At 44.0% G+C, this 12,681-nt stretch overlaps 1 protein-coding gene across 1 annotated transcript; it reads left to right on the top strand.

Annotated features, from left to right (window-relative positions):
* Positions 1–5,659: 5,659 nt before the first annotated feature.
* Positions 5,660–11,707, top strand: mchr2b (melanin concentrating hormone receptor 2b). Its single transcript, XM_061786622.1, has 2 exons — positions 5,660–6,248; positions 10,672–11,707. Exons 1-2 carry the CDS (start codon positions 5,854–5,856, stop codon positions 11,309–11,311), a joined length of 1,035 nt encoding a protein of 344 aa, XP_061642606.1. The 5' UTR covers positions 5,660–5,853; the 3' UTR covers positions 11,312–11,707.
* The last annotated feature ends 974 nt before the right edge of the window (positions 11,708–12,681 follow it).

Genomic DNA, 12,681 nt, shown 5'->3' with positions numbered 1-12,681 from the left:
TGCCGAGACCCACCAATGGCTCGGAATAGCTTGGGCATCCAATGTTTAATAATGGCTTTTAAAAAAAATAGTGGTCAATATACAGTGCTATATATTAATATGTTTGAGTGCAATTATCCCCATCTTAATACATGCTTCAGTCAAATAAAGTATCTTTTCTCATTTTCATGCTCCTTAATTGCCACCTCATCGCGGCATGAAATACGTCAGTTCCTCTTCAGCTGCGGCTCACTGCCGGCTCACATCACCGGCTCACACTGGCTCCCGCGAGCTTTATATAAATAAAGTGTTCGAGCAAATTTCAGAAGTCTATCAAACGAGTAGCGCTTCACATTAACTGTACTTAAGAAGTACTGTAGCTCTCAGTTTCAAAAATGTTGATGACCCCTGGCATAGGCCTCCTACACGTTTATGTAGGCCTATGTATGAATAGAGAGAGTTTGAAACAGAGGCAGCATTTCAGACAGGAAGAGAGTGACAGAGGCCTTCAGGATTACCATTCCAGCAGTTGACTTCAGAATCGTGACCTACAGGCTTTGTCACTGAACATATTTACTGAAAAAGTCTGTCATTCATTTAAATTCAGTCATGACTCTCAGATGCAAGTTATTAATTACTTTTCTACACTAATGGTGTTCTTTAGGGGTTCTTTAGAAAAGTGTTAGTTCTATGAAAGGATGCCCACTGATCAACTTTTGGAAGCTCCCCTCACTTGGGTGCCCAAGGCCACCCCCTCTGTATGCCCCTGCCATTAAATTTGCTGACATTTTCCAATTTCCTCTCCATTATTGCTGCTATAATATCCATGATATGCTACATCGATATCTCTAAATCACTGAATACTATTTTTCGGGAAAGCCATGTAAATGTGACCGTTAATGCAATTCCTTCAGAAAACAGAACTGTCACACAGGGGTGCCAATTTATGTTTCTGCCAGTGGGTGCTCAATACCCATGGAATTTAGATCATTAAAGATTGTATGTCCTGTATAATGCAGGACATGAAGTTTCCTGGGCATTGAACACCCAGGGTCACACTGACTGGTGCTACTTGACAGGACAGTAATGACTGTCACAATATGATGGCCTCTCTGATGTATCGAGGGAGAGAAAAATATATATAGAAAAAAATAGTATAATCATATGGGCTAACAGCAGCTATTTTGCATGCTTGCTATTATACATATACCGTATTTTCACGACCATAAGGCGCACTTAAAAGTCTTAAATTTTCTCCAAAATGGACAGGGCACCTTATAATGCGGCGCACCTTATGTGTGCACCGAGTTCCAAAATCTGTAAATGTTGTTGTGTGACTTCGATGAGCGCTCCGCTTCATTGACTGGGAGCATTTCCTGCCGACACACTGCTTATATAGAGGAAAGGCGGACGTGACTGAGGACAGCATGCAGACGTTAAAGGCGGAAGGGTGCGCGTGACAGAGGACGCTAAAGGCACAGCCCCAGTAGGTATATAGTTCCGGTATGTGCATCTGTTTGGCTAAGGACCCCCAAAAATGGCACCTACGAAGAGACACGCTTACGAAGCACAGTTTAAACTGCAATCTATTAGTTACACGGAAGAACATGGGAATCGAGCAGCCGCGAGAGAATTCAAGATCAACGAATCCATGGTTCGCAAGTGGAGGAAGCAGGAAAACGAGCTTTGCCAAGTCAAGAAGACGAAGCTGAGTTTCCGCGGAAACAAAAAATAACGTGAGTACATTGTTAAATACTTCAATAAAGTACAACTGAACTCAAGTTTTGCTCCCGCTGCCTTTTTAAAAACATTGTTTTAGCGTGCATGCATGCTACCGTATGTTTTAAGCTAGCATATGTTTTACCATGCCTGCGCCCAATAATAAGGTGCACCTTATGTACGTGTTAAATACAGAAATAGACCCCGTAACTAAGACTGCGCCTTTTAATACGGTGCGCCTTATGGTCGTGAAAATACGATACTCTATATTGACCACTAGCACAAAAAACAAGCTGTTTGTAAATACATACGATGTCGTGGAATGAGCAACAGGTTGAATATGCTTTGATATGCCACGATGAGCCAGCGGTGAGCCGGAAGTGACGTATTTATGCCACGAGGAGCCAAGACCTTAAGATGTTTTATTTGACTGACGCATGTATTAGGATGTGGATCATTGCACTTACACGTATTAATGTACAATACTGCATATTGACCACTATCAAAAACAACAAGCCGTTTCTAAATACATACAAATACACGATGTCGTGGAATGAGTAGCGCAGGTCGAATATGGCTCGATAAGCCACGTTGAGCCAGCGATGAGCCAGTGTGAGCCGGAACTGACGTGTTTCATGCCGCGCGGAGCCAACACCTTATGCTGGTGCCACAAAATGCGCTAGCCCTTACTGCACCGAGACAAAGTAACGTAACGCTTTTGCTAGGTTTCTAAGGATACCTTTTTGTCATTCCAATTGAAGCTCTCTGGTCAACGGTTTACACCTGAAGACAAGTGATCTATTACGACTGAGTGTATACGTGCACTACATTTCATCAGCCGTGTGACATGATCGCATCGAACAACCGCTTGATAAAACAAGGTACAAGTACTTCGAAACAAGATCACCGTCGCATAAGAGCTCTGCTCGGAAGCCGTCATATTTACGTGCGTAAACGATGGGTATGTTTTTTACTGTGACAACTTCAAAAGTACAGTATCATGCAAACATAAAGTTGCTTCATACAAGGTGCTTTTAAGTTTGCACAGTGTAGTCACTGTGTGACATGGCCACGACACTACCAGCTGATCTGTAAGTGGTTACACTTTGAGTCATATAGGTGAAAAATGGGTGTTCAGAAAAGAATAATGGTCCGATTTTTCAATGTTCTTCTTTTTCTTGTTGCATTATATGAGGCTGAAGTTCTGTGCTTGCACTCAAAGCTAACACACAACAGAGAAGTGCTTTGGAGTTCTGGAAAACTCACCATGACCTTTTTTATGAATCTCGGGAGTGCCGGCTGCTGGACGTCCTCAACTCAAGCCGGCAATTTGGCAGATACTTCAGGGTTCTTATCCTCCCAAAAGCAACTGTAACATGTCAGAGGATTACTGTACATTATCCTGAAGCACAGACGACAACTGACGTTGCACAAAGCACCAAGGCGCTAACCCTAACTCTTTTCCCGCTGGTTGGTTTATTGCTGTTGGCACTCTGAAATCACTCGGCCAGCCCCTCTCCTATTGGATGCGCCTTCTGACATCATCGCGATGACACGCCCGAAGTGAACATTTTTTGACACGCCGTTCTGTCCTCATGCCCTTGCAGCACATACATACACAATGTGTGTTGCTAAATGCAGTGTGAAAAAGCTTTTACCCTATGAACCCTCACAGGCTCTGCCTTTTCGTCATTTCTAAAGTCAGGACACACTCTGACGGTGAGGCATCGTTCTTGTTTCATGGCCCACATCTGTGGAATAACCTGCCGGAACATCTCAGAGCTGAGGGAACGTTCATATTTTTAGGAGCAGGCTCAAAAAAGCCTTTTTAATTTAGCTTATTTATTGTATTTTAGGCGGCACGGTGGTCGACTGGTTAGCGCGTCAGCCTCACAGTTCTGAGGACCCGGGTTCAATCCCCGGCCTCGCCTGTGTGGAGTTTGCATGTTCTCCCCGTGCCTGCGTGGGTTTTCTCCGGGCACTGCGGTTTCCTCCCACATCCCAAAAACATGCATTAATTGGAGACTCTAAAATTGCCCGTAGGTGTGACTGTGAGTGCGAATGGTTGTTTGTATGTGCCCTGCGATTGGCTGGCAACCAGTTCAGGGTGTACCCCGCCTCCTGCCCGATGACAGCTGGGATAGACTCCAGCACGCCCGCGACCCTAGTGAGGAGAAGCGGCTCAGAAAATGGATGGATGGATATTGTATTTTATCTCTACCCATCACCATGTTTTTCTCCAAGGTAAAACCCCAGCTACACCATCAGCGCCTCCGGCAGAAGAGTCGCCGAGTGAACCTAAAGCCTTTACGAGTCAAGTGGGAGCCACCAACGCAAGCTTCTTCACCTCTCTCAGAAGGCAATATTGATGAATGTTAGTTACTGTATAAGGTTTTATAATTAAGGATTTAAGTAAATACGTGTACTGTTGTAATCTTTGTCTCAAATATGTAAAGTATAAATACTGTTTACATATTTTAAACATTCTGGTACCCACATACATGAAAATTCCGGTGGGGGGGGGGGGGGGGGGGCAAATCCTACTTCGCGGTTTTTCACCTTTCGCGGGGGGTTCTGGTCCCCATTAACTGCGAAAAATGAGGGATCACTGGGCTTGAATATTTACCATTTCTGTAAAGAGGAGTGGGCCAAAATCTCTCATGAGCTGTATGCAAACCTGGTGACATACTACAACTCTCATCACTGTGGTTGAAAAAGGATCAATTAAAGGTACTGTAATTCCCTTGCATTTGGGCAAGGTGAGCCACAGTTGGCGATGCACTTTTGGTCATTTATTGGACCGGACGGGTTATTAGGAATCCCATTCGCATTCCTGCCAGGAGACACCATGCTCCAATATTACTGACTCCAGGACACGCGCCGCTGCACTATGATCAGCTTCTGTATCCCGCCAGAATATGGCCCAAAAACAAAAATGCTTCTATATAATGGACAATCGGCTGTAACGGACTCGTTACATCTGCGTAGCTTGCCATTCCCGCGATGCAGGAGCCAATCATGCTGCAGCGGGACGTGTCTTGCCAGGAACGCGCTTGGGATTCCTAATAACGCGGACTGGACATGCAGTCGAACACATAAATACCAAATGAAAAAATTTGCAAGGAGCTGCTGTAGGACACAACTCCTGTGCACATCAAACTAACCTGCTCCAAATGTCACTCAATAGGCCTCGGCTCTAGAAGGCACACACCCAATACACAAATATTACAGTGCATGCAGAAATAATATTTTATAAAACAAGTTTACATCTTTCTCTAATTCTGTTTTATGTTTTTATGGCACAGTGTCCGAGTGATTAGCACATACACCTCACAGTTCCAAGGTTAGGCTCCCTGTGTGAAGTTTACATGTATGCTCTCCCTGTGCTTGCACGCCCTGCGAGTGGCTGGCGACCAGTCCACCCCACCCTCTCGCTCAAAGTCAGATGGGATAAACCCCAGCATACCCGCAGTGAGGATAAGCAGTACAGAGAATGGATGCCTATCTATCTATCTATCTATCTATCTATACTGTTTATGTAATTATCAATTATACATCTGTACAAATTAGAGAATTTATTTGTAAGAGAGCAAATTTAAGAATACAGAGATGGATGAAATTATTATTCTCCCCTGCACAGTACACATTTATCATAGTTATTATACAGTATTATTATTGTTATTATGAAATGCTGTATTGTTGTGTTGTTTGTTTACAAAATGCAAGGAAGGCTACTGTACATTGCTGTTTAGAAAAAAAGAAAGAATTGATGGAATTAGAAAAGAGGATGTCCTACAAATTGTGGACCACTTGACTGGAGTAAGTCCAGCGTGACTTATTTGCTGATTTGGCTGCCTCACGGCAGAGCCAGTAATGTTGGAAGGGAGGGAACTTTTACTTGGTGGCGCACGAGCCTTGAGAGTCCTCCTGGTCCTCGGTCACTCCACTGTCGGCCCCCAGATATAAGACATGCTCCAGAGGCTGGGCGGCTGGCGCTCTTCCTGTAGTTAGTATAGCCCTCGCCTGTTTGTCATCACACATCATCCGGCCGGCGGCTTAGAGGAGCAAGCGAGCAGCCGACAAGAGTTTGGCGGCTCCAGACGCGCGGCGCGCACTTGCACCAGCTGGCGAAAGGAGGATCCTAACCTCCAAAAGATGAATGACACGGACATTTTCTGCCAAAAAAACTCAACCAACCCGTCATGTGGTTGGAACGCAACCACTTTGTCCACAAGCTTAATCGACATCACCACTTTCATGCACATTTTACCGTCCATTTATGGCATCCTGTGCTGTGTGGGAGTTCTGGCCAATGGACTGGTCATTTATGCGGTGGCCGGGTGCAAGAAGAAAATGGTGTCGGACGTCTACGTGCTCAACTTGGCCATAGCAGACATGCTTTTCTTGTTGGTGATGCCCTTCAACATCCACCAGCTGGTCAGAGACAGGCAGTGGGTCTTCGGGAACTTTATGTGCAAGGCGGTGGTGGTGGTGGATGTGAGTAACCAGTTCACCACCGTGGGAATTGTTACCGTGCTCTGCATTGATCGGTAAGTTCATTTTTTTAAATAGTGGACTGGAAATTACAAACTGCTGCTGTTATCAGGAGCCTTTATTAATCGTTTGAAGCAACATAAAACCAACACTAAACAAAGTGTTCTTCTTTTATCAGAATTCTGTTTTAGCAATATTGTACCGAACAACCAGGACAGAGACCTGTACTGCTTGCCAAATATGCGCCGTTGCCGTTTCTATGCTAACTTACCGATACTGTGGTAGCATTGCAAAAAATAAAAAATAAACACCACACACACAAAAAGCCAAAGAAAAAGCAAAATCACACATGTATTGTTAATCCTTTAGATCAGGGATGTCCAAACTTTTTCCACTGAAGGCCACAGAGAAAGATGGAAGGAAGACAGGCACCAACTTCACAAAAACAAGCACAGCAATATGCTTTTTATATACTGTAGGCAAAACACAGTTCAAGATACGTCAAAATCAGTTTAAATGTCAGCTCTGTATTATCACTGACAAGGCAAAAAGTTAAGAAATACAGTCTATTCACATATTTGAATCATATACATAATTCATACTATTCTGCGCCACCAGGATTTTCTTTGTCAATTATTCCATCCATCCGTCCATTTTATGAGCCGCTTCTCCTCACAACGGTCGCGGGCATGCTGGCGCCTATCCCAGCTATCATCGGGCAGGAGGCGGGGTACACCCTGAACTGGTTGCCAGCCAATCAAACAAACAAACTCACATTCAAACAAACAACCATTCACACTCACATTCACACCTACAGGCAATTTAGAGTTATCAATTAACCTACCATGCATGTTTTTGGGATGTGGGAGGAAACCGGAGTGCCCGGAGAAAACCCACGCAGGCACGAGGAGAACATGCAAACTCTACACAGGCGGGGCCGGGATTGAACCCCGGTCCTCAGAACTGTGAGGCAGACGTTCTAACCAGTCTTCCACCGTGCCGCTTTGTCAATTATTATTAACTAGAAATTGTGTGTGATGCTGATGCCGAACTGAAATGCAAGAAGTAAAAGCCATCAGGGACTATAATAGTGGTAAAACCATCGCAGTATATCATAGCAAATTAAAGCCACAATCAGACGCCATGAGCCAGCATATTTAAGAGAGGGTCGGTGTGTCTCCAGCCGACTTCATTCGCCACCAATCAACGCAGCTCCTCTTATTTTTTGTTTTTTTGTTTTTTGTCCTATTCGGGTGTCAGGTCAAGCAAAATGGAGGATCTGTTTCCCTTTTATGCCAGAACAGTTTTACTGTGTCACAATGGAGTTTTTAAGATCCAATGCTTATAATAAGCATATAATTGATATTTATTGAGAACCAGAGTCGATCAGTCAAACAGAACAAAGTTTTTAGAGGGGAGTGAGAGACGAAGAGAAAAAAGACAAATCACTAATTGTAAACAAGATGAGAACAGTAAATCATTACATATCTCGAACAATGAAACACGAGATATGAGTGTTGCATTGGGCAGTGGTGCTACACCCTGTGAGGGAAGGACAAGCCAAGATAGGACAGGACAAGGACAGGAGAATAAGCATACAGGACAAGGGATGTGAACCCGGCTGTACAACTCAAGTGTGGTGGGAGTGGCTATGTAAATTCTAAATGTCAACAGGACCAGAGTGTGAGTGAGTGGATACCCAAGCAATTCGCATATTCATGAGTTATTGGTCGCATTAAGTGAGTGGCCCCACTCCCAGAAAAAAAGTCCCAGGGGTGTGTGCCTGTGGACGGATGCAAGTGAATTGATACCATTTTGCATGCACAATGAGTGACAGAAGTATCCCGTAATTGCTGTGCCTGCACCGCGGAGGCTGAGGACCCCACCCAATCAATCAAGAGAGGGGATCGGGCACAGGAGTCCACCCGAAAGCAGCCCGGACGGGACACGTCCCACACCAAGGGACCAAGGGCGATCCGGCGGCCCCACCGAGGCGCCCTGACAACTGTCCACCTGGAGGAGGCCTCAGCGACCCAATACCACCCCCTAGCCAACCCACTAGGCACGGACACATGCATCCATTTTCTGAGCTGGTTCTCCTCACTAGGGTCACGAGCGTGCTGGATCCCATCCCAGCTATCATCGGGCAGGAAGCGGGGTACACCCTGAACTGGTCGCCAGCCAATCGCAGGGCACATACAAACAAACAACCGGCATAATACCAGTCTCGCATGGAGATTGCATCTTTGTGCGGAAGAGGACAATGCATTATCGCAGCGATCCGTGCGACACTGGGGTATTATCAGTACTGTTGGCCGGTGTGGCGACAAACAATTTGAGCGGGTACCCTAATTAAATACAGAATGAGCTGGTGCAATGAGGTTATCATAAGGTTTGATGTCCGCTGTTCAATTATTTATGAATGGAATACAGCTGACATCAACCATGTCCGTGGAGCTCGCATAGCTGGCATGTAGTACACGTATCGGTACTTTTCTGAAAAATTCTGTTCTGGCCTTCCTAGTCTTCTTTCAAATGAGCGGTTTGCATCTCCTAGTGTAGCATCTTTGCTTTGGTTCATATCCATACCCTGTACTGCTGCACTATGCAGGCTGTTGCTATTGTACTCCCTCACAATGCTGCTGCTTTTCCCCCTGAGCTACCCATCTGTTGTTTAGTTCACCAGTGGTCTCCTTGTTTGCTTTTTTTGAGACAGCGACAGCTTACAGGTTTGGTGGTTTAAGAAATTAACATACTTCCAAAGTGTAATGTGTCGGATGACTCAGTGAGTTTTGGTAGAAAACAATGGCCTCCACGAAGGGTCAAGGGAGCTATTTGTGCCTGTGTAGCTCCGAGCTGTGTGTTTAATTAGCTTGCTGTGCTGTGTCGCTTCTATTAATCAGATAAAAGGTAATTTTCTATGCTTAAGATGAAGTGTCTGAGACATTTGTATCTGGATTTTAGCATTTAAGTTAGTGTTGGCTATTTGACAAAATTTCCTTGAATGACAGGGGATAAACTAAAAAAAAAAAAAAAAGTTGTGCCGTGGCATCGATAGCCCTCCTCTTCACGTAGTGGACATCGTGTTGGTTTATTTAGACATTACACCAGTTGCAAACAAGCAGTGCACTACATTTTGCCAATTGCTTCAAGACACAATAATCAGTGCTACGCAATCGAAATAAGGGCTCTTGATCAATGAAACAATTACTACATCATTGTGTCCGTGCCTACATAAATTAATTTTTTTCAAAACATGGTCAAGCATAGACAAACTTTGATGGATAGATCACACAAAATAATAAACCGCAGCTCACTTCACCCAACTCTTAACCCTTAATAGATGAGCGAGTCCTTTGACAAGTAGGAGAGTGCTTGGATCATAGATGTCACGATCCCAGCATGCATGACGTCACTCACTCCAAGCTTAGTGTGGTAAATTTGGTACAAAAGTAACTTGTAGTCGTAAAAAAAAGAAATTCGTTGTAGCCAAAGTCACTTGAGAGAGATAGATTTGGTGGGAAAGTAACTTGTAGTCGTGCATCAGAATTAACACTTGTAGGGGTAGGGATTGGCCCTGGGTACGCCACAGGGGACCATTTTGACCATTTCTTAAATGGCTGAGTAGCTCCAAAACTGAATGAAATTTTTTGCTGTTGAATTAATATTTGGGATTTGTTGTGAAAAAAACATGAGCATTACAGTAGCCTATGTATTGGCTACTGTACTGTACTGTATGTAGTGCCAATATAGGAATGAAAAAGGGTTGCATGGTAAATGAGTGGTACGTACATCTGCCTTACAGTTCTGAGGTTGGGGGTTCAAATCTGGGCTCTGGCCTTCCCGTGTGGAGTTTGCATGTTCTCCACGTGTTTGCGAGGATTTTCTCTGGGTACTCCTTCCACATTCCACAAACATGCATGTTAAGTTAATTAAAGACTCTAAATTATTCTAATGTGAGTGTGAATGGTTGTTTGTCCATATGTGCCCTATGATGGTACAACCATTGCAGGGTGTACCCTTCCTCCTAAACTGGGATCGGCTCGAGCTCACCCACAACCCTAACGAGGATAAGCGGCATCGAAAATACATCTATGGATGGATGGATGAATTAAAACCATATTATTCTCGCTTTTGGGTGTTACAGTCTACTAGCACTGGGGCAGTGAGGGAGCTCAACTTTATGTGTTACATGGGAATTTTGCTGAACATGCTTGGGATTGGCGGTCTTGGTGGAGGTCTGTTATCGATTTAGTGCCAATCCTATTTGTGTGCTCTTTTCTATATTTAACTCCATTTATTCCTTCGGTGGCCAAATTATGTGCTGAGAGTACATCACATAAAAGCCACCTCAGATTTTCTTCAGTGAGGTATCAGGGATTAAAGTAATGTTGGTCATTCCAAGTCTAGCAACATTCCGCTTATCGCCTGCGTTTCAGATTGTGGTATGACTCTAAAAATATAATTTCTTACCCATAGGTACATTGCCATCGTGCACCCCACCTCAGAGCGGAGGACCATTCAGTGGACCATCATCATCAACGTGCTGGTGTGGATTGGCAGCTTCCTCCTCACTGTGCCGGTCATGATGTATGCGAAAGTTGTACGGAGACAACATTTGGAGATCTGCATGATGTACCTAGACGGACCTGAGGACATGTACTGGTATACCCTCTACCAGTCCATCCTGGGCTTCATCATCCCGCTCATCATCATCAGCACCTTCTACTCGCTCACGCTCTACTACGTGTTCAGCTCCATCCGTCGGGTGAAACGCAAGCAGACTGTGTGGGCCAAAAGGGCCACCAAGATGGTGCTGATGGTGATCGCTCTGTTCCTGATCTGCTGGTCGCCGTACCACGTCATCCAGGTGATCAACCTGAGCAACAACTCCCCGACCGTCACCTTTATCTATGCCTACAACATCAGTATCTGCCTCAGCTACTCCCATAGCTGCATTAACCCACTTATGTTGCTCATCTTTGCCCAAAATTACCGTGAACGTCTTTGTCGCAGAAACATGCTGAACAGTTCCCAACACTCATCCAAGGTGACTGTGGTCAAAATGGAGGGTTCCAGTGTGGCTACTAACCCCACTTATCGTTGTACTGCCATTTAGTAACAAACATTTCTGCATAGAGATATAGACATGTTGCTGTTTGTTCAAATGGACAAGATAATGTTGCCTGTGAAATGTGCATAAGTAGAAACCATACTAAGAGAGTCATGTTCAGTGAGAGAGGAAAAACATGTGTCTTTATCGAGGGAATGTTAGCACTGGTTTCCAAGCATGCAAACTATGTAAGAAGCGATGCAGAGGTACTGCTCAAATGTGACTTTAAGGATGTCATAATCGAACAAATTCAGCTCCGTTCTGTCTGACTAAAAACGTGGGATATTTGCCAAGACAACATGTCCTTGCTCAAATGCTGAAACAATTTAGTTGTCATATACAACCCCAATTCCAATGAGTTGGGACATTGTGTGAAACATAAATAAAAACAGAATACAATGATTTGCAAATCATGTTCAATCTATATTTAATTGAAAACACTACAAACTCCCAACTTCATTGGAATTGGGGTTGTAGTTGTTTAGTTAATTATGATATCATGTTACTATTAATAAAGATGTCAGTTAGGGAGTTTATGTGACCAGGGGAAGGTTAATATGTTTTGTAGTTGTATAGATGCTGTTTCCCCGTACTACCCTGAGAATGCCGATCTCGTCTGATCTCAGCAGCTAAGCAGTGTTGGCCCTGCTTAGTACTTGGATGGGAGACCATGTAGGAAACAACAACGGCCTGGTGTTGTAATGCAGAATTCCAGCCTAGGGTACAGAAGAAGAAGCTACATAGCACAGTTTTAATTGTGTTTTCACTTAAAAGCGGTCATGTGTCAACACTATTTGTAGTTCTTGGTATCATTAATAGTTTCTTTGGCTGTTTATGGTTGATTAATCCATCCATTCTCTGAGCCGCTTATCCTCACAAGGATCGCGGGAGTGCTGGAGCCTATCCCAGCTATCTTCGGGCAGGAGGCAGTCAATCGCAGGGGACCTAGAAACAAACAACCATTCGCACTCACATTCACACCTACGGGCAATTTAGAGTCTTCAATCAACCTGCCATGCATGTTTTGGGGATGTGATCAGGAAAACTGATTTTAAAAAATGTGGTTCGAAGCTGTTTAATACAAAAATGAGCAAGAGAAACATTTTTGAACAGCAAATCTTTTTTAATGAGTTCACATTACTCTTTTGTACAATATTCTGCTTGTACTTGAGTACATTCGCTGCAGCTGGTGTAAAATAATTGTTGCGTCCACTGGACTTGAGAAGAAAGATTGTCACAAAGATTCACTGGTAATTACTGAGGAGACAACAGAAGAACCACTTTGTATTCATTCAACGCTGCATGAGACTATTAATAATAATAACAGCAATAATAATAATAATAATAAGACCTTAGATTTATACAGTGCTTTTCAG

The sequence above is a fragment of the Phyllopteryx taeniolatus genome, chromosome 10 (assembly GCF_024500385.1).
Source record: "Phyllopteryx taeniolatus isolate TA_2022b chromosome 10, UOR_Ptae_1.2, whole genome shotgun sequence".
NCBI classification, from domain to species: Eukaryota; Metazoa; Chordata; class Actinopteri; order Syngnathiformes; family Syngnathidae; genus Phyllopteryx; species Phyllopteryx taeniolatus.
The sequence above is the reverse complement of the archived record's forward strand: the minus strand, read 5'-3'. Positions and strand labels throughout refer to the sequence as shown.

What these genes read in the sequence shown, in the direction of transcription:
- mchr2b (XM_061786622.1), top strand. Translation starts at nt 5,854, where the DNA reads ATGAATGACACGGACATTTTCTGCCAAAAAAACTCAACCAACCCGTCA. An exon ending in ACCGTGCTCTGCATTGATCG is followed by an intron (nt 6,249 to 10,671) that starts GTAAGTTCATTT and finishes TCTTACCCATAG; the next exon opens with GTACATTGCCATCGTGCACC.